Source organism: Drosophila obscura, unplaced genomic scaffold (genome assembly GCF_018151105.1).
Source record: "Drosophila obscura isolate BZ-5 IFL unplaced genomic scaffold, ASM1815110v1 contig_150, whole genome shotgun sequence".
NCBI lineage: Eukaryota > Metazoa > Arthropoda > Insecta > Diptera > Drosophilidae > Drosophila > Drosophila obscura.
In genome coordinates this window covers 7,234,206-7,261,993 of record NW_024542736.1, presented here as the reverse complement: position 1 = coordinate 7,261,993, position 27,788 = coordinate 7,234,206, and the positions used below count along the sequence as shown (strand labels likewise).

Below are 27,788 nucleotides of genomic sequence, written 5' to 3'. Positions count from 1 at the left end.
CTACATATTTTGAGATGTCTCGAAGATCTATAAGGGAACATTCCTCCCCCGAAAATAGCATAAAATATTAATTTTTCTAATATAATATCTTTCTCCTCAAACAAACTCTTGACAACTTCAAGTTACATCTTGAGTTAGGGTAGCGACAAGACAAACCCTCTCAGATCGCGTGGCTTGTCGAAATTGAATTGAAAATTTCGCAAATAATTATGTGTGATGAGCTGATCATATTTTGTGGTTAAATTCGTGGCAATAGAAAGTGCAAAGGTGAAACGATGAACGGTGAAAGGATAATGAAAAGATGGTTAATGAACTAAACACAGAACCCAGACCCATAGCAAATAGCCCCAAGGAAGGGCCTTCTGTCATGCAGAAGCAATCATGCGGCTGTAATAAGATGGTCACCCTGGTAGTTGTCGGTTAATGTCTTCATTACAAGCCACAAGACAATACGGCGCTGAATACGGTAGTTAAAGTTAAAGGCGAAGCAGAAACAAGGCAGAGCTGAGACCTGACCTAAGGCAACACACACACAGCCCCCCTGCCAGAGCACGCGACTGGCCACCAAAGAGAAGCCCCCAATGGCCCCCTAAACAGCTGTGAAGACACTTGGAGAGTGAGAGCGAATCGAGCCACAGCCAAAGCTCGCGAGAGCCAAGCAAGCAGTTTCAGTCTCAAGCAGTGCCGCGCTGTGGTGCAAGCAGTGCAAAACTTCAAATAAACAATAGCGCAGCCGCACGATCAGACTCAGTTTCAATTGGAACGTTGCGCGTGCGCCCTGAACAATAAATATCGCGCCGCTTTGCATCGGTTTTCGTCGTCTTTGGTTTCGATTTCGGTTCGTTTGTTGGCTGCCCCAAAAATGCAGTTACATGTCATTGAAATATTTAACATAAAATTATGAACTGTCAACCCCGTCGCCAGCTATTGGGCATTTCCCCAAAAATATTTTGATATGTGAAAGTTTGCATACAGAAAACGTTTATAATTCTTATAATAAACAAATTTGCATATTGTGTAAAAATCACTAACAAAAAAAAAGCAAAAAAAAAACCAAATAAATGTTAAATTTATGAGCAAAGATTTTATATAGAACAAATATTGTGACCTGTTCTGCTTAACATGCAAACAAAACAAATGACCCTTTCAAAAGTATCTAGATTTGTGCCCCAATTTGCTTGAACCACCAAAGAGAGACCAGACCGCGACCGCAAATACCATTTAGTGTAAATCTTTGAGGTGTTAATGGGGAAATGTTCCATAGAAATGCTAAGGCCAATAAGGAAACAACACAAAAACTTTGCCAAAGAAATCTATGTTAATAGAGGCTTTAGCTATCAACAGCTAGCAAGATTTCACCCAGTAAAGAAAACCTTTCGTTTATAGCTTTCCGGATTTGTTTGTCTCATCAAATTACACCACCAAGAGACATTCTTTTATTTTTCTGGTAGAGACAACGCCCTGGCATAGAACTTTTTATATTTGAAATATGCTAAACACAAATCGAATGATGCGCGAGCGAGGCAGATACATTTCTTTTTTGGTCAAGACAAAGTCAATAAATTAATTTAATTTTTATGGGCCGATGATAAATAATTTCAGTTGTTCAACAAATATGGTTCTTTAGGTTTGGAATCAAACAGGAATACGAGACAACAAAAGGAAAGTGTCAAACCAAAAAAATAATAATGTGGATTCCCAGCGGAAGATGGAGCTTTTGGCTTCTGCCTCTGGCATTTGGTAAGTGCATATCCACCCATTAGGTAACCCCCGTTTTATCCGCGTTAACCGCACCAAGTTAGTTAGAATCGAACGGAACCAGTTTCCAGTCCTGGTTTTTTTTTCCTGCTGTTTGTTGATTGGATGACTGAACGGGAGCAAGGTCGTCAGTTCTTACACCAACATCAACTAAAACTCCAACACTGGCACTCAAAAATGTCGTCGTTCTCTGCTTTGCCATCGAAATATTAGAAATAATGCAATCATCCAAGTGTGTATGTATGTTTGTGTGTATGTTCCTTCCTCCCCCTCTACCAATCTGCATCAGACTCGCGTAGGACTAGGACAAATGTCAGCCATTGCCCTGCCGGTAGTGGGAGGTCTCTGACAATCCACTTAGCCCTCGCCAGCAGCCGTTGAACGGCATTTGACAATATGAAAATGATGTTTAAATACCTTTGGATGCGATAACATCCGAAATCCCAAATACGTGCGCAAAGTTGCGTTTATTTTTGTGTATCGGAGGCGAAAGTATGCGCGAATCCGTCGCGGTTTGCAATGACGTCCTCCTCTCCCTCTCTCTATCGTCCTTCTCCTACTATCCCTGTGCTCACTATCTGCGTCAGTTGTGTGTCGGCTAAGCCGCACAGTGGGCATTGAATCATACAACTGGCCAGGATATACTATGGTGGGTTCCTGTGGCATTTTTCAGCCTGTTTGCTGCTGCTTTGAGCGTACATTAATGCCAATATCCCTTAGCTTCAGGTTTAGCTTTATCACGAATTCGTAAATTTGGTCATATTATGAACAAGGTATTATTATTTCAAGGGATTGACTGTCATTGAAAACTTGTATCAAAGAGGATTACTTTTGACATTGAAACCAATAAAAATTGAATCATTAAAAATCAACATATTACTGGCTTTACCATTCCCATATGAAAGAAAAAATACTTAGCTCTCTCCTTATGCTATTTAATGCCTGTACATTATTTGTCCACTGTTCGACGGGCGACGGAGCCTGATGGAATGGCTTAAAAATTATTATCATCAGCATCGCGTATTGACGGCATTCACAGTCGCGACGGTGCGACATGGCAAATAGCATTACAACGCGAAATGGATATCTAAACTGGACGCTGACCCGGCGATGGATGGTTGGTTGGATGGATTGTTTTTGTAGGTGGCGCACGACGAGTGGTGGTGTGGTGGAGTGGCGCCTGGCTGGAGGTAAACGTGCTCTAGTTCGAGTGCCAGGCATTTGCATTAGGGAAAATGCAATTTCCCATCGCTATTGGCAGGGAGCTGGAAATGGAAAAGAGGAATGCGCTGCATTCGTCTGGCACTGACTTCGTGGGAGATTTGGCAGATGAGTTTGGAATGCAGGCTTGGTGGCAGGCAATGTAAATGGAATATAGCGCTGGCAAGTGGGCAAAGTTCGCTGAAATATGCCAGCTGGCAGATCTACCGTACTTCCTCGGGCAATTATTTTATTAACTTCCAAAAAGAAAAGAAAAAATTACAACGACAATGCTGCTTACCTAATGCCCAAAACCAAAGCGAAACCAAAACCAATTACTGTCATCGCGGCAGTCATTCATTTAACACCCAAAAAACCCCAAACTCCAGCAACGTTGAAGTTCGGGTTAAGTTAAGACTAATTGCCACCATGGTATGGGGTATGGAAAAAGACTTCAGCATTTTACATAATATTTGCTGGGAGTTTTTGTCAACTTTCTGTGTTGGATTACGGCCAAAAGTGTGGCCAAACAGTTGCAGGCCAACAGGCAGGCAAATTTGAGGGTCCATAAATCTGCTTGGTAGCGAAACTTGGCTGCGGATGTACCGTAAATACGTGAATACATTACGAATAATCCCCGGGCAGCAGCACTCATTCGAAACAAGATTTTCCACTGGAAGTAGTAGCGAAAGAAAGAGAGAGAGAGAGAGAGAGATGGATGGAAAGAGGCGTGCTGTAGAGTAGGGGGAGGCGAAAGAAAAAGTAAAATGTTTGCCGAAAAAAAAAGAGAAGAAATAAAATCCAAAGTTAACCATACGTTATACGGTTATACGTTGGCGGACAACGGTTCCGTTGTGGCAGCCACTGTGTCTGGCTGGCTGGCTGCCCGGCTGCCTGGCTCTGGCTTGGCTCGTGTCAATGACTTTGAAATGATTCCAGCGCGAATTTCTCGTTTCCATTTCACATTTCACCGATCAGCAGCAGCAACAGCAGCAGCGGGTCAGCAGCAGTCCCGTACGTGGACTCTATTAGCGTTGGGATAATTGACATAATAAGATGTTCAAATGGACAGATAGATAGAAAGCAGCCAGTGCGGCGGGGCATGGATCTACTTGTGCGCGTAAAAGCCACAACATTTGAGCCACTTTCGAGCCCGATTTGGCCATTACTTTGACTTGTACTTGGTGTACTGGGGTCCGGCACGGCCCGGCCCGGACATGACACGTACTTTTCGTTCCCTAAATGCATTTTAACCCAATTATTTTTGGAGCGCCTTGACCAAAAACAGGATTTGCAACAATTCGCGCTTGCCACACCACACCATACCACACCACCATAACACAGATGTTGCAATCAGTGTGTGGGCCCCACTAAACGAGTTGCACAACATTTACGCAGTCGATTGGACTCTCTGACTGCGACGCCTCAAGTTCAATGTTGCCTTGCCTGACTTTTCCACAGACGCACTTCGTTTCCTGATGTTTGCCAGCTAGCTGCTCGCTGCGCGGAGTAATCCGATTTAATTAAAGACAAATTTTGCATTTGCAATATGTATGTAAAAATGGCATCCAGTCCGCTGCTGTCCCCCCTGCGGGCATTTATGCAATTACACGATGTCCCGGCGAGAGTCCAGTCCAGTCCGGTTGCAAAACACTTTCCTCAGGGTCCCCCCACCACCCACCCGTTCAAGCTGCAGTCCCCCGGTTTCAGTTCCAGAGCACAGTTTTTGCTTTCGTTTGAATTACCTTGGGTATTTTTTTTATTCATTTTCATTTGCATTTCTCGACGAGTTTTCTCTCTCTCTATCTCACTCTCTGCCATCCACTTTTCACCCAATGCATTTGATTGTTTAGTGGCCTTTGGCAAATTTACACAATCCTTAGCCAAAATACTCGTATAGTTATCAACTTGTCCGAAGACCGCGCCACCAGAGTCAAGTCAAGTGCCTCGCTGACTCTGGGAAGACTTTGACTCACAGGCAAACTCAAATTTATTCTATTTGGGAGCTGAAAACTGGCTCCAGCGCCTTGTTCAACGCCTTTAATAATGACATAATTGATATGCAGCTTTCCCAGCTAAAATTTGATCTTTTTTTGGTCAAAACCGGTGCCAAGAATCACCTTTTGAGTAATTAAATTAATGGAAAGGCAAAGCTTTGTCTCGCATTCGAAAGACGGTCGCCAGTGGCATATTCAAAACTCATTTGGTTTGCTCTCTAATTAACAAACAAAAGAAGCGCATGTCTTATACATAATTACAATCAGTACAAATTCAGCTGAAAATTACATAAGAAAAAACTGAAAAGAAACCAAAATATTGCACGGGGAAAATCCAGCGCTTGGCTGGTTCAACAGTCACAACAACAGTAATGCCAAAATATTTACATTTTTCATTATTTTTCACTCAGAAGGGCGTAACGAAAATTAGGGACAAACTCATTTGAGTAATGCAAAATACTTGAGTAATGACTGCCATAAACAATTTAATTCAATTGAATGGGAAGGGGGAGGGCTACCCAAAAGGCCTACAAGCTCGATGAAAATTTATTTCCTTTTAATGGATTGCTAAAAATGGAGTGACGTGAAAAAAAGTTAATTTGCTGTACAAAATTAATTCGATTGAAAGAACGCGAACGACAGACATTCGACTGAATATTGAATGAGTTTTTTGTATCGATAACTTGTTAGGTACAGCTGAATTAAACCTTTTTAAATACTCGTAATACATGTCAGAAATCTCACATTCTTGATTGCAAGTTTTTTTCGGCTTCGTACTAAAATCCAGTTTCAATAAAAAAAAAAAACAAATGTTTATAACATTTATTCGCTTTTGAGCGCACAAGAAACAGCTAAACAGCTACGCGAACAATGATAATGTTTGATTAAAGTTATAAACTAAATCGAAAGAGGAGGAGGAAGGCATGCTAAGCTACTATGGCTTTTGGCTCAATGAACATGTAATTATCACTAATCTATGTACTAAAGTTAAAGGCATGAGCTAGTCTTGGCGTTAATAATTAAAAACGTGTGATCGTAAAATAAAGTTGCTTGCATCGATAAAAACCATTTAAAATATGGCGGCCTGCATGCAACGTTGCATAAGGCTCCAATTAAAATTCATTAAATTTGAATGCAAAACTTTTTCGATATTGAATAAATAATATAATGAAAAGGAATATACAATTTAAGCATTTCTAAATGCAAAAGAGTAATGCACAAAAGAAAACCAGTTTAAATTCGAATAAATGAAATAGATTTCGTCACGAGAAATGCTGAATAAACTACACTGAATAAACTGCGAGCATAAACACAATAGAAATGGGTTCATTAATCCTGTTTACAATTCTTTAATAAATTTTTAAAAGCAAACCAAATATAGAAATAAAGTCGTTTCCTTCAGTTCTCGTATGAATATGAATTACTCATATGAAATTCGTTGAATGGGAATTGCAGTACTTTAGTTTTCGCACTGAAACTCCAGAGGTTTCAGTTACAATCGCTTCAATCTGAAGATTGTAATCTTGCCAACGTTTATGACCGAAAAAACACATAGGAAAAGCATACGCCCTCCCAGGGAGACGACTTCACAATTGCCAAACGAAAAATAAAAAAATAAAAACTGGGCTAAAAGCAAAAGCCACAAAACTGCATGAATGTGCAGATGCCTGGCGCTACTGGAGTACGAGTACGAGTGGGGGGTAGGTAGTGTACCTTGATAAAACCAGCAGGAAAATTACTAAAACAAAAACCAAAAACCCAAAAACAGCAACAGTTGCGGTTGTCGAGGTGTAAAACTGTGTGAATATTTTTCGGTTATTACACGCATTTTCGTGATTATTAAAACGAGCAAGTGGAGCAGTGGAGCTCCAGCCGAGGGTGGTAAGGTGGCGGAGTAAGCATGATGTGTAAGCCGCCAAACAAAATGCCGCATTTGGTAAGAGAGACATTCCATTGTGGTTATTGTTATGGCCATCATTGTTGTAACTGAGCCCAGAGCGCTCCAGAAATTGCTGATACACTTTAGTGCAATGATGACGGGCCCGTGCGTAACCACCTGCCTGCTACTCTCCTCCTACCCTTCAGATGCAAAGATACATTTTTCAGGTCCCCTGACGACAGTTGAGACAGCGTGACATAATTGGGCATTGTTGCTGCCTGTTGTTTCTGCTGCAGTTTTATCCCCCACCTGTCGGTTGTTGGCTTAGAAGTGTTGGGCATTTTTTCTTTAATTAATGGCCTAATTTTTGTACAAGTGAGCGAGGTAGCCGCCAGTGAAAGTTTTGAGCAAACAATAATATTTTCTGGCATCAAGCGGGAGGCGCGTGTTGAATTAAAAACATAACAAATATTCCGTCGTCACCTGCATAGATCAAATCGTTTGGATTAGCGCAGCCAAAGCCAAAGCACAGGCCGAATCTTGTGCCACTGTCAAATATGGCCAGGACAACCAAACTAGTTGCTGGCCCAAAGCCAACAGAGGAGGAGCAGCAGCAGCAGCAGGGGAGGCCACCGGCTGCAGCAGCAATTGATTGCACATAATGCATAACTGAAATTGTTTTGCTTTACGATTGCATTGCAAATAAAGTTTTTTACAATAAGCACATCATCAGTGATGCGGTTCGGACTCGAACTCGGATTCGGTTTCGGACTGAGTTTTGAACTGGGACTGGCACTGTGGTTAATCGATGGAAAGTCGGCATTCAATTGATGTTCGAGTAATTGTTTTGGATTGGCAGATGAGAGGGGGCATGGGGAAATGGTATGTAGACTCAATCAAACGGTGGAATTTCCTTTCATTCATAGTTCAGATACTTCGGATAGGATAGTTGATTGCACTTTAACTTTTAATGTTTAACTCTATTACAAAATGAACGAGGGGCGAACGTTGTGAGGCGCCGCGCCACTACTTTTATATCCGACACTCAGGCTCAAAACTATTTAATCTGTTTCCAATGCTTCGCTACATCTACATCTCTCTCTTTTCACACCACAAATCAAATGCGAGTATTAGTATTAAATCTTCCAAAACCCGGGTATACAAATAGTTTTTCTTCGGTCCTCGATAAGAAAAAAGAACAAAAAATAAAAAAAAATAAACTTTTGACAGTTTCCCATACCGGGAATTGAACCCGGGCCTCCCGGGTGAGAGCCGGGTATCCTAACCACTAGACAATATGGGAGGTGACAGAACTCGCGTCAAATTTCTAGAAATACCTAGTGGAATATACTTGGAAACAAGTAACAAAAAACAGCCATGAAGATATTTATTTGCTTTTCCTAAGAAATAGACGTTTCTTTTCCATGGTCTAAAATTAAAACTTTTATACCCGGTCAGTGAGAATATTTTGTTTTCTAAATATATACGTATGTATAACCTAAACTCGGACTCGAACACACACATCTTCACTCTATGATTCATTTATACATTCACTCTTTATTCTGTCTCTTCATCTTGCCAAGACGTAGCAGGAAAATCCAATCAAAAAGCTGACCTGATTTCCAGGCATTGCCAAAGTGTTACAATTTGATATTACATTTTCCGTTGGACATGGACATACTCGCAAATATTGCACGAATCGGATACATGCCAACTGTTTGTACGTTCGCCTTGCTTCTAGCGTGAACAAATCGAAAAGCCTGCTCCAAATTGACCAATATTTTGATTTCGATGTCAACCTGTCAGAGTACGGGGCTGAAGCCGAAGTAGAACAAATGTGATATGGATCTGGATTAGCATAATGAATGCGTTTCCGATATCTAGTAGCCAAACAACAGTCCGCCTGAACAGTCTGTGCTTGTAATTAATCTTTTGATTGTCACTAATTCGTTGATGTTGCTCATTTGTCAACCACCAACCGACTCCGATACTCGTTGTGGGAGCTAGTCAAGGTTGATCTTGTGGTTAGGAGTATGATAATTTATAGCCACTTTTACCCGAATCTCAGCATGGCACTGCGGGGGGATCTTCATTAACGTTAACCCCATTGAACTAAAATCAAAGCTCATCTGCCCCCATTAACTAGAGGCCTGAGGGTAAAGATCCCTCCCTCCTCTCTCGCTCTGTCTTTCTTTGTGTGGATTTCCCTTGAGGAAATGTTACCCTGTAATTAATAAAATGGGTTTGGAATGGACTGAAATGGAAGGGCTTATCGTGCAGCAACAGAGCTGCAAACATTTACATAAATTAACAACAATTAAGACCCGAGCCCAGTCCCAGACAGTGCATAGTTATCAAAAATGATTTTGCTAATTGCCAAAGTTGAAGGTCGCCGTTTGGTCGCTGCTAATTATTATGTAGTTGTGGGGCTATTGTTGCAACTAGATTGGGCAACATTTTTTTGGGTGGTTGCCCAAAATTCGTGTTCTAAAAAAGCCAAAAAAAAAAAAGGAGAGACAACATGCAAACAAGATTGTTGACACCTAATCTTTGGAGCCAAGTGGCGACATTAGGCCAATAAATTGGCTCGTAAAGACGGCTATCGCCTGGCATGTGCCAACCCACAATCTCGATCTCGAAAGCCCGGCCAACAAGATCTCGAACAAAATAATTAACTCGCATTCGCGGCTTCTGATCTGCTCTACAGCCCATTAATTTGCCACGTCGAAGAACGCCGCACCAAAAATGGGTCCAACGTTTAACATTCAAACAAAATCCCACTGTAATTAATTAAAATGCTTCAAATTGCCAGCACAAACAAAAAATTGTCAAACTTTTCGTCTTTGAGGCGGCAGGAAATTGCCTTTTATGCCCCATCCTCCTCCTACCCCCATTGTTCGCGGGCGAATTTTAAAGTTTTTCCATCGGAGCAAAAATTAGTATCTTCGTGATGGTCAAAACATAATTTTTTTTCTCCATGTTGGCCCCGCCCTTGACCGTTTTGGGTCAAAGCGCGCGTCACTAGGTGGGAGCTTTTTGGGTTCATCAATTTGCAGTTTAGGACACAAAAACCCGCACTAAAATTTAATACTAGTGTTTATTACACTATCCTGCAAAATAAGTAGTTCTTCCCAAGGTATTATGTAGCTTCAGAAATTAAAAAATAAAAATTAAATGCCTTTTTTACGGAGTAAATATTTATGGTAAAAGGTTTTATTGGCTGTAAGTACTTCCACGAAAAACATGGAGAGCCTTGCCACCTCTAGCCTTAGTTTAAAACTTGTTCTCCTTCTGCCCTTCAGGCCTTATGTTTGAGTGACACCATCTCTCTCTCTCTTTAAAGCTGGAAAAATATAGTTTTAAATTTAAAAAAAATGTTTAAGTGTAACCAAAACTTGTTCCATAGTGTTGCAGGGTAAACCCCGCCGCATTGTGGTAGTCATTGCACAAATAGCTTCCTGCTTTGACCCTGACGCTAAAATTCAATGTCTTAAGCATTTGTTTATGAGCATGAAAAATTTCGCGGGAACGTTTCGACTTTCGGTATTTTTTTTTTGGGGGGATTTTTAGCAAATGCTTCTTGAATAATGGATTTATAAAAATTAAAATTGTAGAACAAGAATGACGCTGAAATGTTGCAAGGTTTCACGAATTACTCGTACTCATTTCATTATAGAATAAATTACTTGGTAAAACAATCCAACAAAAACACACCCAGAATTTGTAACTCAACTAAAATTAAAATCAATGCTAGTCCAAAGCCGTTTCCAATGTGCAAACATCATCCAGCCGAGTGTCTTAAGGTCAAGCGTTACAAGAGTTACGAACGAATCCATTGGGTTCCCTTTTCTGTTTTTATTACAAGAAATAATCACCTCATCAATGTTTGCCTTTTGTTGGCGCACGCTTTCATGTTTCCCCCCCAAGTTCGTGCCACAAATTATGACATTTACAAAGCCTTCGCCTTCGAGTGGCAGCATATTAGTTATAGATTTCATTAGTCAGCGCTCAAGTCCAAGCCCAAGCCCAGCAGGACCGGGAAACGTGACTCTGACGGTCTAATTAACCAGAAACTAACTCTATTTTTTTTTTTTGCTGTCTGATTTTTCGTGTGCAACACCACGCGAAGCGAACCACAATGGCAACTAATTCTAGTAGTTAGCGATTAATTCTGTCTGTGGGCAGGGATTAATTGCCAGTGCTAGTGATCGGCCTCGTCATGTACTCGTGTGCTGAGGGAACTCTGGGCTTTAACCTCCGTCAACCGATTTCCGCCTCCAACAAAACCACGTTTTTTTTTTTTTACCGCCATAAATCATCGGACAGACTCAGGCCAACCGCAAGTTCTGTTTCTCATACCGCTGCTGTTTAGATGTAGAGTTCTGGGGAATTGATGCCGGATCTCAGGGAAGGGCTGGCGCGCGGCTTTCATCACCGCTGAACCACATTTAGCAGCCATCAGCAGACAGCAGAGCAACAGCTGGCCCGACCTTGCCGGACCAATCGCAAGCGATCTCTTTCGATCGATTTCTGTAGCAATCGATCGAAGTCGAAGTTGCTGCAGAGCCATAAAAACTAACCCCAAATTGAAGTCGTCTAATTTATGCAATGTTTTTTCTCTTACTTGTTTCCATTTCTGGGTTTTATGATTCCATTTGTGGGCCTCCTGCACTAAATGAATTGAATTATATTTAAATTTGTTTTGCTCGGCTTCGCAGCGAGTGATAAAAATCTGTTGCGGGCCATTTGCTGTGTTGCTCTTTTGCTGTGTTGCCGTGGCAGCGGCGGCTTTTACTCTGCTGTGTGCTGTTGCATGCACAAATAAATTACATTTAATTTGCGTAATCATTTTTCAATGGCAAAACATTAGATACAAAGATATCTTAATGGTCTCTTGGCTCTTGCCGCATTGTTGTGTTCAGAAGTTCATTGCATAATTACCCCCCCACCAGAACCGCAGCAACTATTTCGATTGTTTTGCAAAAGCCTTCATAAATTACTCCGGATCGACGGCGAGGCGATTGTCGCCAGGTCAGGATCAAGCGCCACCACACAAATCGTGCTCCATACACCCCACAAATGCACCCCAGGGCAGTCCATGGTCGGTCGGCCCATTCGTGGAACGGGGAATTTGTGGAACTGGGACTGCGACTGCGACTAGGGGGTCAAGCGGTTAGGTCACACAAAAACGGCAGCAATGGGACTGGGAGAATGTGTGAGACAAATTTCGGTCAGCTTTTGTGAGTCATTACGGATTGTTACAAATTCTCAAATGTATAAATTTACCCTACGAGTCATACGACATTCTGTCCGAATTAATTTACGACTTTTGTGGGTGGCATGTAATTGATTTACCGTGGATTAGAATTTTCCCTGAAGCATGTAGTTCATTGCAAAACTTGGGGACTGTTTAATTTTTGAATGTAAGCTGTGAGTCATACTCAGGGTATAATGAACACAAACGAACTCTTACAATTCCATTTAAATTATATGCAAAACAGCATTCAAGATTGTAGAACACCTCAAACGAATTTGAGCACAAAATTAAACGATTTTTATCTAGGGTGTAACAGCATCCGCATTGCTAGAGAAGACAGCGAGAAGAACACAAAATCGAAAGAAGAGAACCCCACACTCGTGGGGAAGGGAGGTCTCTTCCTTCTTGGTTATTATTTGCCACTGCTTCTTCATTGGTAACAGCAATTTAATTATATTATTATTACTCGCATGCACATCGAATGGCAATTGCCAATTCCATTTGCTTTGCTGTCTACTTAGATACGTATCTGGGGATCCAAATCTAAACAAAGTTCAGAGCCATTATGGTGTTAACATCATTATCTGCAAAAGCTACTCCCATCCCATTCATTAACATGCACAATTACACGTACAACTTACATTCCACAGATCAAGATGTTTTTTAACATAACAAACAAAAAGTAGTACAAATTTAGCATTCACCGAAGTAACCGAACTTTAAAAAGAGAAAATGCCCAACCAAATGGTATGGATATGGCATGGATACCACGTAATACATAAAGATTCAATCAGGCAGAATATTTACATTAACAGACGCTTAAAACTGGTTCAGACTGTTTAAGTCGCTAAATCTGAGCAGTAAACTTTTATTTAGGTAGTGAAATATTCGAATTTAAGTTAATTCCAACCACAAGATAATAAACCAACCACCCCCTCATCACTATTTATTCAGCTTTCGGTTTTTACCACCAAAAAGTGGAATCAAATCGATATAAGGGTTTTAAACAAAAACTGTAAATGGTATAACAATTAAATACCATAATCCAACTCCAATTCCATTCAAAACGGAAACATTTACCAACGAGGAAGCATTTAGTTGGGTAGCAGTTTTCTTCTTGCCAAGCTGGCCGTGAAATGTATATGCAAATGGCCATAACGAGATGCATCTGTCCGAGATCCCTGATCAAATGGAAGGCGGAATAAAAATGCAAATTTTTTCTCAGCTATAAATATAACATTTTTCCATCATTTCCATACAATTAACGATGGTCGGATCGGCCAATGATAACAATTACCAGCTAAAACATTTCCATGGATCGCTGGCCAGCGAAATATTTAGAGAGGAGGGGCGGCAGGCACCACCTCCCACTGGTGGTAGGCGGAGGAGTTTTTGGTTTTTGGTTTTGGAGGCTTGGGGCCACAAGCTGTGATCGTTCACTTTTATGTCTTGGGTCTGGGCACTGGGCGATTGGCAGAGCTAATTCCTCTACAGTTTCTCAGTTGACAACGTGCCTGACACGCCAACGTGATTGTGACTTTTGATGAACGCAGTTTGATTGGAGCCAAAAAGGAGGCACAGGAGGGGCCAGTCCAATGTTTATTTAATAGGAGGTTTACTGCTATTTTTTTTGTTGGTTTGTTGGTTTTGTTTGTTTGTCAGTTCAAATGCTTATAATGGGTGCCAGTGCCAGATTGCGACATTTGCAAACGAATCACCGCTCGATTGGGAGGAGGAGGAAAAACCCCATTCACTTTTCTGTTTCTGTCGCAATTGTTGTCGTCCGACGAGCGGAAAACGTGGAAAATAACAAAAAAAATAAAAATAAAGTCGCACATTTCAGTATTATTTTATACAAATTTGTAATGGCAAACGCCACGCGCGGCACTGCACTGCACTGCACTTTTGTATGCAGTCAGTGCCGCCTGTCCATTGATCAAGTTACAATCCCACCTCAAGACGGATGTTTGTTCTTCGATCTGCGATTCAGTTTTGATATATGATTGCCAGAGTTCTCAGAGATTGGCTGGAATGCAGCTTAAAGGTCAGCATTAAACCGAAACAATGGACTTGAGACAGTGCCACGTGAGAGTGAGAGGACTGCCTTTGGGGTGTGAACTGCTGTGAAATAAAATTAATTTAACAAACTATTCTAAATCGATTCGGCAGTGCCTTTCACTACTATTCAGTAACACCTGGAAACGGAATTCGATCTGTATTTTATTGGACGAAATTAATGTCGGTCTGTTTATGGGCGGCTCTTTTTTAACGTTTTCCTTGAATGTAGAAGCCAATGAAGAGCTTTCGGGTAACTTAAGATAGCTTTTAATGACAGGCAATCTAAGATATCAAGACAATATATTCCACAAGATGAAGCGAACAGCGGATGAATACTTTTTGTTGGATTTTTTTTTACTTATCTAGATGATAATTTTTTCTACCGTTAAAATTAAAAAAAAAAAAAGAAGGAAACCTTAAGGGTCCCTCCAATTCATTTAGAGTCAGTTGGAAATATTGGTAAAGTTTTTGGTGATTACCCAACTGATTAAACCCGGTACTCAAAAATTACACTCTTTCTCTATCTCTCTTACAGAGTAGCTTAACAATAGTGGGCATGATTTCAAGTCCGCTAACTCTATCCTAGTCCCACTAGGATGCTCACTCTTCGTTATTTAATTTTGGCAGATGCGTGAAAATATTTTTTATGAAGCTTTTCGCTTTTTTGGTATTATTACAATTCAAAGTAACATTTAAAATATAAATTTGGAGCTCTCTCTGAACCAAATAGTAATAGTCCGTGGCCTGCAAGCCAGCAGCAGCAACAAATTTCAACACCCATTGGCGATTGGAGGTCACTTAATAAGTAGTTAAACTTGCATTCAAAATTGTGTGGAAATGATGCATAAAATTCAATTTACGATGCCTGATGCCTGACGCTTCTGCTGCTTGGAGATCCACGGAGATCGCTCACAAAAGGCTATGAGAAGTGGCAATTTAGTTCGCACTTTAGTTTGCTAATATCTGGACCACCCCAAACCCAAAACTGTGCTGTGTGCGATTGGTTTATTGCATTTTACGGCCTCTATAATTTGTCCTATGGCCAGACGACTCGACTCGCAAGTGAAGGCAAATCTCGACCGGAGTTCGGTTCGAGTTGAAACCGAAGCTAGTAATTTGAGTTTGACTTCTTGGCCCAAAGCTCGAATGGATAATGTCCGGGGCTGCCTGCCTGCCTGCCTGCCCGCCTGGCTGGCTGCCTGATCGATGCAAAGAGTGTATGGTTTATATATCGTTTATATGGCAGCGACTTGTGCCGGGGCAGCTGTAAGCCATCAGACAATTTGCTCCATAAATGGCCAAAGGCGCCAGGTTTTTTTTTCGCTGTTTTCCGATTATAATTTGGAGTCGCGCGTGGACAGAGCAGAGCCAGAGAGCCAGGAGAGTGGACACAAAACCAAATCAGTTAGCATTGCCGTCGTGCACAATTCGCTAACCTCAGGCACGGCGACGAGCTGATGATGGCCACAGCCAACACAGAAAAAAAAAATACACATTAGAAATGGGATAAAAAGGGGAAATGGCAATGGATGACAAAATTAAAATTCATTCACGCTCAAGTAAATATTTACGCAATAAATTTGCATTTAATTGCATTTGAGAGAGGAGCCCCGACACACGCATGCCGCCACAACACACACACACACAAAACACTGGCCTCAAATCAAATCAAATTAGAAAACAATCCGCCCCCATCCTGTATCCCCCCCTCACATCCATTCCCATGCCACATGGGAGACTCTGTATGTTGTCTCTCCCCTGGCCAAAACAATTTGCTCGTCGCATCAAAATCTAATCAAATTATGCGCCAGAAATGTCAAAAAAGCGTGAAATGTTTGGCTCCGGGGGGACCCGACCCCGCGCACGGCCTTGTATTAGCCCCACAACAGACCCGGGAATAGGAGAATGTGCTGCTCCATGTCTGGCACCACCTGTGTGTGCTGCGGGTGTGTGTGCCCCATTCTACTCTGTGATTCAACTAGAAATCGCATCAAAATTGCACAAAATAAGAAGCGCTCAACAAATCATTTGCAAATTTTATGCAAAATACATGCAAAAGTGTTTGGCAAATATCCGGCCTGATCAGTATCCATATCCGTATCTGTGTCTGCGTATCTGGTAGCTGTTAGCCAGCAATTGTATCTGCCTCTGCCACGGCCACGGGGCCAGGGGGGCTGTGGCACGCACATTTTTGGAACGCTTCTGCCGAAATGCAGGCTATAAATGAGCCAGAAATTCGAGTGGATGTGCATGATGGGTGGGAGGGAGGTAGGAGACACCCGGCGGCGGCTAAAATGTTTTTATGCGGTTCGCTTAATGTGTTTTTGGCCATAAACCAACTGACAACTGGCAAACTGGCTAAAAATTCACGTGGGTCCAGCGACAGGAATCCTGCTGCTGGCTATGCTTCCTCCTACTCCTACTCCTACTCCCCCTCCTGCTCCAAACCATCAGAAATCATTCTCAAAACTTTTGTTTCTGCGTTTATTTGTTTTAGCGGACGCCTAATTGCATTTTCAACATTCTACACTCACTGATTTCGGCTTTCTACCCTACCTCCACCTCCGTGCCCACCACTCCCATTCCCTCTGCCTGTGTGTATTGTAATTGAAATCGCAGCCGGGGTGCAGCAGCCCCTGTGTCCATGACAAGTTCATTTAGGCGAGGCACTTCCTCCTCTGCTCCCACAGCTGCTGCTGCTACTGCTACTGCTCCTCTGACAGCTCTGAGGAAAAACGTTTTGCGTGAGAAAAATATTGCATTGGGAAATGACTGAAAAAGTCTTAATTTGCAGACAAAAACCACACTCAGGGGAAGGGAGAGACCGGCTTGGTTTTTTTTTTGTTTTTTGCCATTGCTTCTACACTGGTAACCGCAATTTAATTATAAGTATTATTATTACACACACATATCTATTGGCAATTGGCAATTCAATTTGCTTTTCTGGCTACTTAGACTCGGATTTGGTATTCGTTTTTGGGGGTGGAACGGACAGCAAACAAATCCCAAAGGCAATTCCAAAAAAGACGGAAACGCCGCCAGATGATACCCTGCCAAAGCGATGGGAACTAAATATTTGCAAATAATTATAAATACAAATGGATACCAAGGAATGGGAGTCCTTCGGTTCGATTGGTTTTTTTTTAGCTGGGGATTAAAAATCCAAATCGAGTAGGAATTTTCCGTCACCATTCGCTCATTCGAAATCCAACAACTAAATCGAAATAGACTAAAGTAAAATTTATGGTGAAGAATGCGACTCTTGCAAAGATTGGGCGCAACATCTACAGGAGCAGGTTCCAATGGATGCTCGTGAAGAGCTGCGTCGTCTTCGTTTTGTGTGCCGGTGTGTCCAAGCTGTTTGTTGTTGGACTAATGGCCTCCATGGGACCAACATAGACAACATACAAAACCAAAATGCGGGGCCAACATAGACAACATACAAAACCAAACCAAAATGTGTGGGCAGAGTGCAAATAAGGCAGTTCAAGTTAATTAGTTAATAACAAATAAAACGACTAAAAGAAAAAAATAAAATAAACAGATTTCAGAGCAGAGTTTTCGCCCACGTAGGGAAGGACTTGGGAATTGCTTGAGAGAGCGGCCTGCACATAAAGCACATGAAGGGTAGCAAGGGATAGCTGATCGCCGGCTAAAGATGACAGTCTCTGGTCTCTGATGTTTTGTAGCCGAAGGAGTCAATCAATCGCCCAATATCTCATACAGATTCGGATATGCCTCGTTATTTGTTTGAATCGAAAAGGGTATTATAATATTGCACATGGGAGAGCATGGCAATGACAATGGCCACCTTTTCCGAAAAGGATTTATCCAAAGCGAAACTATGTGCAACCCAAGTGGCCAAAAGGCAGCTGCAATAAGCTCTAGTTATGGCTGCAACACTCGCACAGGAAGAGGCATCATAAATCCGACACGTTGCCTCAAAATTAATTCCGTACGGGTAGAGAGACGCCTCTCGAAAACTGAAGCTGGAAAACTGACTGCAGCCTCAGCATCCAGATGGCAGATGAGCCATCACAAAACATTTTAGTGCCCGCAGGCACACTAGACCGAGGATATGGTCCACACACAGTGTCCGTGCCACAGACAACTTATATTAATTAATGCAAAATTGCATTACGGATATGCATACGCATACGGATACGGACACAGGTGCACCAGGTGCACAGGTCTCTCCCGGGTGCCCAGAGAGATTGGAGTCGGAGGAGCAGCAGGGGCAGAGGCACAGGCAGCCACCAGCCACAGCAGCAGAAACACATGAAAAAGAGTCGTAAAATGAAAACATATTGACAATAAAGAAAACGACAAACTAACAAACGAACCGAAGGAGAGGTAGAAGTAGAAGCGGAGAGCTGTGGCGGCTAACCATTTCGATAGATGCACAACTTTGGGTTGGTTTTGCTGCCCAGTGGGTGGGGTGGGTGTAGCGTCTCACACATGTCCCATGCAAAGTGCCTGCTCAACAAGAGCTTCCAGGCATCCCCTCCCAGCATGCAAGTTGCCACTTAAGCCCAAGCCACCCTCGCCACCGTTTCTTGCTTCATGCTCCATGCTGCATGCAATGCAAATTATCTGCCCCACAGCTCTGATTTGGCCCCATACTTTCGGACACTTATTGTGTGCGACTGTCGTCGTCGCCATTGTCGTTGTCTCCATAGTCGTGGCCTGGCCTGACTCTCAAAGTCTAGAGAGATTGGTTGCTGGTCGCCATGGCAGCCTCCAGTCTGCAGCTGGCAACACATGCAACCAGGCAATGGACAGGCAAGCTGGACAGAGGAGAGAGGCGAAGCCAAAACTAAAATCAAATTAAATTATAATTAATATTTGCTCCATTTGACTTCGGCTATTTCCGTAGAAATATTTTCAATATTTATAATTATTTGGAATTATATTTCGGAAGATTATTTGACTTTTAGCTATGGGTAAATCAATACCAGCAGCAGGTAAACAATAACAGTGGGAGAGATCTACAACAGTGGCAGAGATTTATAATAGCGGCAGAGACCAATAACAGCGACAGTAACAGCAGCAGAACGGAACAGAACAGCCCGGAACAGAATGGAACGGAACAGCACAAGCAGAGAATCAGCAGAGGAAGAGCAGCAGCAGAAGAAGTGAATATCGCAGAGAAAGTCGCAAAAGAGAAGTCCCAGCAGTCAGCAGAAGAAATACATAACGCGCAGTAGCAGCGAACATCAGCCGTTTATAATTTATAATAAACCAGAATAGTTAAATTGCTTATTCCTAGACTGGCCCTGTCAACCGCCTATCAAAATATTTTACATTTTTATTCCCTAGTTCCCTAAATGTCAAAAGATATAGAGAAATTTTACTGTGCTAATGGCATTTTAATTGCTTTTATCAGTAATATTACTGAATTGTTTTCTAACCAATTAACCAATGGGATAACAGAGCAAAAGTTCCTTTATTCGCGTATTAAAACTAAGGTTTACTAAGGTTTTCCGTGCCACTGTCTGTCTCTATGGAGTGTCAGCAGTATGTATGCCCCCTCTTCTGCCTATATGTTACCTTTTTCAATGTTTTGGTGGCGTCGTGCCTCACTAAGCACAGCCCCAGCCCCAGAAGTGTGGCAGACAATGCAGCACACGATAAAGCACGATGCGATGTGCGGCCTACAGAGAGAAAGATGGAAGAAAAATTTGCTTGAAAATTTACTTAATGCTATTTTATAATAGGTTTTTTTTGCTCGCTTACGATTGCGGCGGGTTATGACAGTGCCTGTGTGGTTAGGCTTCGTTGGGTCTGGGGTCTGGGGTCTTTCTATCTCTCTTAATTGTGGGGGGGGGCCGCCTCTTGTGGCATCGATTGCACAATTTCAAATGGTTTTGCATTGGTACGAGTAAAAGTCAAAAAGGCAGCCAGCGAAGAGAGATAGTGAATTGATTTACTGGACTATTATTAGTTCGTTGCATTAACAGACATTATTACATTTCGGAGGGAAGGATATATGTGGGGGTGGTTAAGTGGGGGGCGATAATCGGAAAAATGACCAAAGAATTTCCGTATTAACTTTAGCTTATACACACTATCTGTGAAATCAACACGGCACGCTCTGCAGGTTTACGGTGGAGAGGGAAGAGGGAGGGAGGTGTGTCGCCTCTCTCTAGGTGTTTGATGACTCGGGCTTATCGTCAACATTGCGCAGCCAGGAGCACTTGAGGATCTCGCGCAGATTCCAGCGAGCAGTCGACTCCGGCTCCAGCAGAACAGAGACGGTGGCCTTGGCGGGTGCCGTGATGCTCTCCTGCAGCTTGCGACGGAAGGCGAACTTGCGATTGCGCTGATCCTCCAGCAGCTTGGTCAGGTTGCTGTCATCGAAGGGCATCTTGGCGTTCATCATGATGAACAGAATGACGCCCAATGACCAGGCATCGGCCACCTTCGGATCGTAGGGCTGTCCGGCCACCACCTCGGGTGCGGCATAGGCCGCCGAACCGCAGTACGTGTCCGACTTCATCTCGAGGCCGCCATCGTCGCGGCAGTAGCGAGCGAAGCCAAAGTCGGCCAGCTTGATATTGAGGCGCTTCGACAGCAGAATGTTCTCGCACTTGAGATCGCGATGGGCAATGTCGATGTTGTGCAGATACCGCAGGGCCTTGGCCATCTGCAGGAACCAGATCCGCGACTGCTTCTCATCGATGGGACCCATCTTCTTGATGTGCGACAGCAGGTCACCGTTCTCGGCGAACCGCATGAAGATGAAGATCTTGGGGCCGCGCTGCAGTATGCTGTGGATCTGGATGATGTTCGGATGGTCGATCTTCGTCAGGATGTCCAGCTCGCGCGGAAAGAACTTGTTCACAAAGTCAGCGGGCGCCCGAGCCTTGTCGATGATCTTGCAGGCCAAATGGACGCCATGACCGGCCTCGTCCGAATAGCCGGCGGTGATCACAGTGGCATAGGAGCCCTCGCCGATCTTGTGGCCCACGTTGTAGCCGCGCTGGGCCAAGGCATCGACGTCCGAGGAGCGGGTACTCAACTGGCGTCCGCCCACGCTGAATTTTGACATGATTTCTATCTAAATATACGTAACCGATTCACGACTGGACTCTGCTGTGCGTTCGTGCGTCTTTGGTGTTATTTTCTTTTGCCAACTGTTGTCGTAGACGAAAGCGGAAAATGGATTAGCCCAGGGGTGGAAGGATTCGTGGGAGGGGGTATTGGTGGTGGTGTTGTTGGTTAGTTTATTTACCTTGACGTTGGTTGACTTCACAAACGTTGCAATTTGAATTGGTGTAATTGATTGAGCTAACGAAAATATTCCTACAATTCAAGTCCAAAAATTTTGACAAAATTACAAACGTATGAGGTATGTGGGGGGTTTGAGACGAACACAAAAATAAATACAAAAAAACTGAAATGACGCTCAAACGAACTGTGTGAGATACAATAAATTTGGTGCCAGATCCAAACACGACTACTGATTTACACAAATTACACTTCAGCCCACAGCCTGCCTGTTGGCAGAGTGTTTGACCAGAAATTAAATTTAAATTGTACTACATGTAAGAGAGCCCTCCCTTGAGAATTCTGTCAAATGTATAAAGTCTGTGGATTTTTGGCCACTCAGCTGCTAACAACCCATAAGAGGGAAGCACAAACTGCCTGCATTTCCCCCATAACTTTCCACAACTTGAAGGAAACTTTCATATGCAAATAATACGCGACATTTCCACTCTAACAACGTTGAACATAATCTTTTATCATTAATAGAAATAAATGGTAATGGCTTTTAAGCCACAGTTTTCGTAGAGTTGTAACAAAATCGTTGATAAAATCGGGAAAAAAATGCAAACTAAAAAATATTTGAAGTATTTTGTGAAAATGCTAAAAATTTAGATAAACATTTTATAATGAAGAAAAATGTTCTAAAAATCTAGAAAATTAACCAATAATAAGAATTAATTACTAGAAAATTAATTAATCGACAATTTACACAAAATTTTATTTTTATTAAATTGTCGAATAATTATGTTGGTTGTCTTCCATTTTTTTAGGGCAATATCGAAATTTTTAGTGCAAAAATGTTGCTTATTTTTAAGTATAGGATACTTTATACCATATACCATCAACAACACAATAAGAAACATTATAAAGCTCCCCAAAAACCGCCAACATATTTACTGGAACTAAAAGTTTCATCCTTTTCGCTTACAGCTGCCTGCCTGGTGCCATTTAGCCAGGCGGCAGGACCTGCCGGTCCCATGCCAGACAATGGCAAGAGGAGCAGTCGAGGCGGCAACAGCAGCAGCAGCCCATTGGGCGACTCGCAGCTCAGCGCCTCGGAGCGCAGTCGTCGCCTGATACCCTACATGGCCTTCTATCTGCCGGCACCAGAGCTGCCCATCAATCAGCAGTATGCCGCCAAGCATTCGGCGTCCGCTGGCGGGGCACAGCTGCAGGCGCCCTCAGTTGGACGTATACCCGTGCCGCTGGCCTACATGCCACAGCCGCATCATCAGCAGCAGCAACAACAACAGAAGCAGCATCTGCTGCATCATGCACATCCCCACCAGCATCCCCATCATCACCATGCGGCGTCGCACTATCAGTCGGGCGCAGGCGAGGTGTATCATGCCCTGGCCATAGGCAGCAGCCATCAGCATCCGCACCCGCACCCGCATCCACATGCTCCTCATCCGCCACCTGGCCAGGGCAAGGAGCTGACAGATTCGGGCGCCACTTTTATAGCCTACAAGCCATTGAACCCAACGCACAAGGCAAGTGGCAGGCAGCGGGCAGCAGGCAGCTCTACCGTTGTCTGTTGATTTGATTCCCATAGAGCATAAATAAGCGCATGAAAATAATCATGAAAATTCATAATTTACACACAGCACAAGACGGTGCAGCACTTTCCCCCATTGCCAGCACAGAAGGAGCAGCAGCAGCAGCAGGGCTATCCGCCACAGCAGCAGCAGCAGCAGCAGCCACAGTACGAGTTGCTATCGCCTGGTTTGGTGGCATCGTCACAGCAGCAGCAATACCATCATCGACAGCGGGCCAAACAATCAAAAATCAATTTAACACCGTTTACAGCGCAGAACACATTGCCGGGACAGTTTGTACCCATTATTTATACGCCAGTGAGCGCCGCCAACAACAACAACAATGACCAGCAGCAGCAGCAGCATAATGGCAATACCATCAATTACAACAACAAGCCAGAAATTGTCTACGAAGATGCAACGCCACATAAAAACTCCCATCAAACACAAATCGTTACGGATTATGCAGCATCAGCAGTTGCCTCAGCGGAGCAGCAATCTTCCGAGGAGCAGCAACAGCAGCAGCAACATGAAGAGCCCGTGGAGGAGCAGCAGCAGCAGCAGCAGCCAACACCAAGGTAAGATTTATTAGTCATAGAGTCTCTCCTCTCCGCTTCACTGTGTGAAAGTGTAGGCGGCCACAAGCACAGGAGCCCAAAGTGTAAGTCAGAGCAGCACTGCTTGCTCCCGCCACAGCCCACAGCCCCCACCCTGCCCCACAACTATTGCTTGCATTATCTCATTTGTGGGCTATGTTCTCACAGCCACGCCCTCAAGCCCAACACACCACCACACACACACACACACACACACACACACAGTCGTCGTGTTGTCTCGTGATACATGTTCATCATCAGCTACGCTCCGAGCTGCAGTTCGGATTGCAATTGCATGTAGAATACCAATTAAAAGTGTTGCCACTTTTGGGGGAGGGTGGGGGGTTGTTGTATGTCGTCAGGCGCCATAACCGAATCATGTCAATGGAAACACGCCGCAGAGTCCAATGCACTGCAGAGATACCCTAACAGCCAGCCAGCCATATGCCGCTGCCTTCATGCACTTTCCATACTTTCAACTGCAGCCTTAAAGTTGCAGAGGCTCTCGGACATGGGCAGGCAGGCAGGCAGCAGCATTATTGTGGCCGCAACAGACGAGACGATTCGCGTTCGAGTCGAGACGTTGCATGTGCAATGCCCTTGGGCAGAAAAATCAATTGCATTAAATGCAATGACTCAATCCACTAGCCAGCCTCCGTTCATTCTGTGTCCATCTTCGTGTGTGTGGAGACTCGGACGAAACTGACGCAAGATCGGGTGGGGGGCGCCCCAATTGCAGTTCGATGTACCGCATGCGGCGGTTGGTTGCCCATGGGCAAGAGGGGGGGAGGACGGCACACACACAGTGCCATTGTCCGATGGGTGCCTTATGTTCTTGTAGTAATTGTCAAATGGCAAATTCATGTCATAAGTAGCCGCCGGGCGCGGCTCTCAAAATCTGTCAGCCACAAAACGTACGAAAACGGTGGGTAGGGTGGGGAGAGTGGGGAATGGGTACGGGAAACATTCTTACAACCAACCAACCACAATGACATCACTCAAACCACCAACCATAACGCTTTGCCTGACCCATCCACAGCATTGGCATTGGCTATGGTGTCTACAGCGAAACAGCTGCCACATCCAACGCTGACGCCGCTGGCAGCGACACTGGTCCAGGTCCAGGTCCAGCCACATCCTCATTACCCGCCTCGAAAACCGCTCTGATAATCCATCAAAAATCGCCAGCATTTGGGGGGCATGTGAGCAAGTACGAGAGTTACTTCAACATGGCCCCACCATCAGCGTCCTCGAACGCTGGTAGCAACCATCATCCAAATCCAAATCAGAATCAGAATCCGAATCATGCGAATCATCAGCAGCATCACCATCATCAGAGTCAGGGGCAAATGACGCCCCAGGAGAAGTATGTGCTTTACTTACAACAACGCATGAAACACCAGAAACATCAGCAACACCAACAACAGCTGCAACAGCAGCAGCAACAGCAACAACACTACGACTTCCATCATCCGGCACGGCCAGCGCAAAGCAATACATTAGCTGGGAAGCCACACCCGCCATCGCCATCGCCATCACCACCACCACCACAACACACTGCTCATCAGCATCCCAATCAGCCATCCCACACCCAGACACAGTCACAGTCGAAGAGCAAACAGCCGCACAAGTACGATGCGTTGTATGTGCGTCCGGATGCTTCTGCGGGTCAACAGGTGCTGCACATTCCACTGCGTGCCCTCTTGGCCCATGTAAACGAACAGTCGCCGTCAGAGTCGCAGGCCCAGGCCCAGCAGCCGCGCCACCACGAGTTCGTTAAGGAAGCGCCGCTCGGGTAAGTGTCCACATTTTTGGGAGTAAGGAGAGAAGCAAACGAATGCTTCAAAGTTTCTCATTTGCCATCGCGAAGGTGGCAAGTCAAAGAATGGTAGCTGGTACATAATCTCAGAGTTTTTGCTTGCATCACCTATGGATAAGTGTTCCTTGGTGCTAGCGTGTGCCTATGGGCTTTCAGTTAAGATTTGAAACAGCTAAAATGAATTACTTATTGTGCTTGAAAATAATGGAATGTACTTCTGAATATTCAAATTAGTTCCCCAGCACCGCCACAATTCATAGACTACCTGATAGACGGGCCCAGGCAATCCTTGGACGAGGAGCAGCAGCAGCAGCAGCATCCACATGAACCGTCCCAGGCAGCGCCGCCTCATCTGCAGCATGCCTACATCCTGGTGACCACAACGGCACCGCATACGGATCACCAGGCGGCGGCTGGACCGAACCTTCAGCTGCATCCCGATATATCCACGCCGCGACCGGCGGTGCTCTACAAGCAGCAGCCAACGCTGCGGCTGCAGCCCGTGCACACCTACAAGGCCACCCGGCGACCCATCTACGTGACCACGCCCTCGCCCACGCCCAGTCACACGGTGGAGATCACGCCCAAGTATGTGTATGCGCCCAAGGCGGCGGCGGCGGCACCTCCTCCGCCCAGCCGAGAGCCTTCCACGGTGACGCCCATCAAGCTGAAGCCCGTCTACAAGTACGCCCACGAGCGTCCACCACTGACGCCTGCTGTTCAGGGACACCCCGCCGTCTATGATGACCAGCTGCCGGACATACGCACCTCGTCGCTGGCAGAGATCCTGCACAAGCTGCAGGCCAGCAACCACCTGCCACAGACACTGACACCGGACAACATTGACAACTCGATCAAGACGCTGATTCGCATACTGCAGAACCTCAAGCAGACCCAGACCATTGCCTCCAATCCGCCGCAGCATCACGACGAGACGAAGCACAGCAGTGCCTCCCACGAGGACTACGACTACAACACGGACAGCGGCGAGGATCACGCACCAGCCGCAGAAACGGACAAGGGACCAAGTGAGTGTGCCTCTGCAAGGCAATTCTCACTGCGGGGTCAAATTAAAGTGAATCATCGTCCCTTTCAGATAAACATCCTGGTCCGAGCACTGGACGGCCTGGCATCGATTATCCCAACTATGCGGTGATCCCACAGACCAGCTTCGAGTGCACCAATCAACGCTACAAGGGATTCTTCGGCGATCCAGAGACCAATTGCCAGGTGTGGCACTACTGCGATCTCAACGGGGGCAAGGCCTCCTTTCTGTGTCCCAATGGCACCATTTTCAGTCAGGTAAGCCAATTCAGAGCTAAAGGATGGGAATTCTAAGTTGAATTCTGCAAGTGTACGAGTGTCATATCTATTTTTACATCCCACATAAACAAAGTTCTTCCACCCTTTGAAATCCTTCACAGATTGCTCTCACCTGCGACTGGTGGTTCAATGTGAAATGCTCGACCACGGCACAGCTGTATGTGCTGAACGAGCGCCTCTACAAGTACATACTGCCCTTCAATCCGAAATTCCCCGAGGACTACAATGGACCCATTGTGGACAAGTAAGAGATGAGGGGAGGCAGGTTATATTTCATAGATTTAAATTCATAATTTCCCCCTGATTTTGTTGCAGATATTTGGCCATGAAGTTCCAGGAAATGGAGGAGAAGATGCGACAGGAGAAGCAGCGCAAGACAACCACGCAGCAGGCAGAGAAGCCCGTGGAGGCCCCATCCACGCCCGCCCTGCCCAAGAACCACAAGCCATCGCCCAAGCATGGCAGCGGCATCAATGCCCAGGTGTACGAGCAGAGCTCCGAGCGGAATCTGCTGATTGATGACGAGATCGATGACATCTCGGAGCGCGGCTCCTTCGATACCTTCGACCAGTCGCCCACCACTGTGATGTCCCCCACCAGCACTCAGGATGCGCAGCAATCGTTTGTGCTCAGGCCCATTGTTGTGTCGTCCACGCCGCAGCCAGAGGCCGATTTTGATGTGGAGCCGACGGCCCTGGAGAGCAGCGAGCACCAGGAACAGGAGGACAAGCTGCAGAGTCTGCGCGACACTAAGGCGGCGGAACAGAAGCAGGGTACCACCAGAGTGAGCGTGGAGAAGCTGGAGGTGATTGAGATCAAAACGGATGGCGACACGGGCCAGCTGATGCCCATCAAGGAGCCCGCTGAATGAGCGCATCGACTGGGTGGGCAGGGGGGTAGGGGAGTAGCGCAAGAGCTTGCCATATTTGTAATGAGAATGTTGTATGTTGTGTATGCCTTAAATTATTCTTAGCGAGCAAGTACTGTAAATAGCTAGCCGTAAACGTATGTATGTATGCCACACGCTGTATGCATATGCCGATGCAGACAGACCTATAGCAATAGTGAACTGAAATAAAATCTGACTAGTGAGT

The 27,788-nt window shown here is 44.7% G+C and overlaps 3 protein-coding genes and 1 non-coding gene across 4 annotated transcripts in view; 1 reads left to right on the top strand and 3 right to left on the bottom strand.

Moving 5' to 3' along the window:
* LOC111066827 overlaps nucleotides 1-27,788 on the bottom strand; it is a 60,894-nt gene that overhangs the window by 31,336 nt on the left and 1,770 nt on the right.
* On the top strand, nucleotides 757-27,788 carry LOC111066828. The gene is made up of 8 exons (XM_022355730.2): nucleotides 757-838; nucleotides 1,603-1,740; nucleotides 22,349-22,911; nucleotides 23,026-23,534; nucleotides 25,606-26,399; nucleotides 26,468-26,673; nucleotides 26,796-26,938; nucleotides 27,010-27,788. The coding sequence occupies exons 2-8, from the start codon at nucleotides 1,689-1,691 to the stop codon at nucleotides 27,563-27,565; spliced, it is 2,823 nt and encodes a 940-aa protein (XP_022211422.2). The 5' UTR covers nucleotides 757-838; nucleotides 1,603-1,688; the 3' UTR covers nucleotides 27,566-27,788.
* Nucleotides 8,066-8,137, bottom strand: Trnae-cuc. Its single transcript has one exon. It is a non-coding gene; the product is annotated as a tRNA-Glu (tRNA).
* LOC111066829 (testis-specific serine/threonine-protein kinase 1) lies at nucleotides 20,044-21,610 on the bottom strand. The gene is made up of 2 exons (XM_022355731.2): nucleotides 21,384-21,610; nucleotides 20,044-21,285 (listed from the first exon to the last, which is right to left on the bottom strand). The coding sequence occupies exon 2, from the start codon at nucleotides 21,198-21,200 to the stop codon at nucleotides 20,295-20,297; it is 906 nt and encodes a 301-aa protein (XP_022211423.1). The 5' UTR covers nucleotides 21,201-21,285; nucleotides 21,384-21,610; the 3' UTR covers nucleotides 20,044-20,294.

Excerpts from the sequence above, each read along its gene's own strand:
- LOC111066828 (XM_022355730.2), top strand. The coding sequence starts at position 1,689 with ATGTGGATTCCCAGCGGAAGATGGAGCTTTTGGCTTCTGCCTCTGGCA. Across the intron at positions 26,400-26,467 it reads AGAAACGGACAAGGGACCAA|ATAAACATCCTGGTCCGAGC; the intron begins GTGAGTGTGCCT and ends CGTCCCTTTCAG. Across the intron at positions 26,939-27,009 it reads AATGGACCCATTGTGGACAA|ATATTTGGCCATGAAGTTCC; the intron begins GTAAGAGATGAG and ends ATTTTGTTGCAG.
- LOC111066829 (XM_022355731.2), bottom strand. The coding sequence starts at position 21,200 with ATGTCAAAATTCAGCGTGGGCGGACGCCAGTTGAGTACCCGCTCCTCG.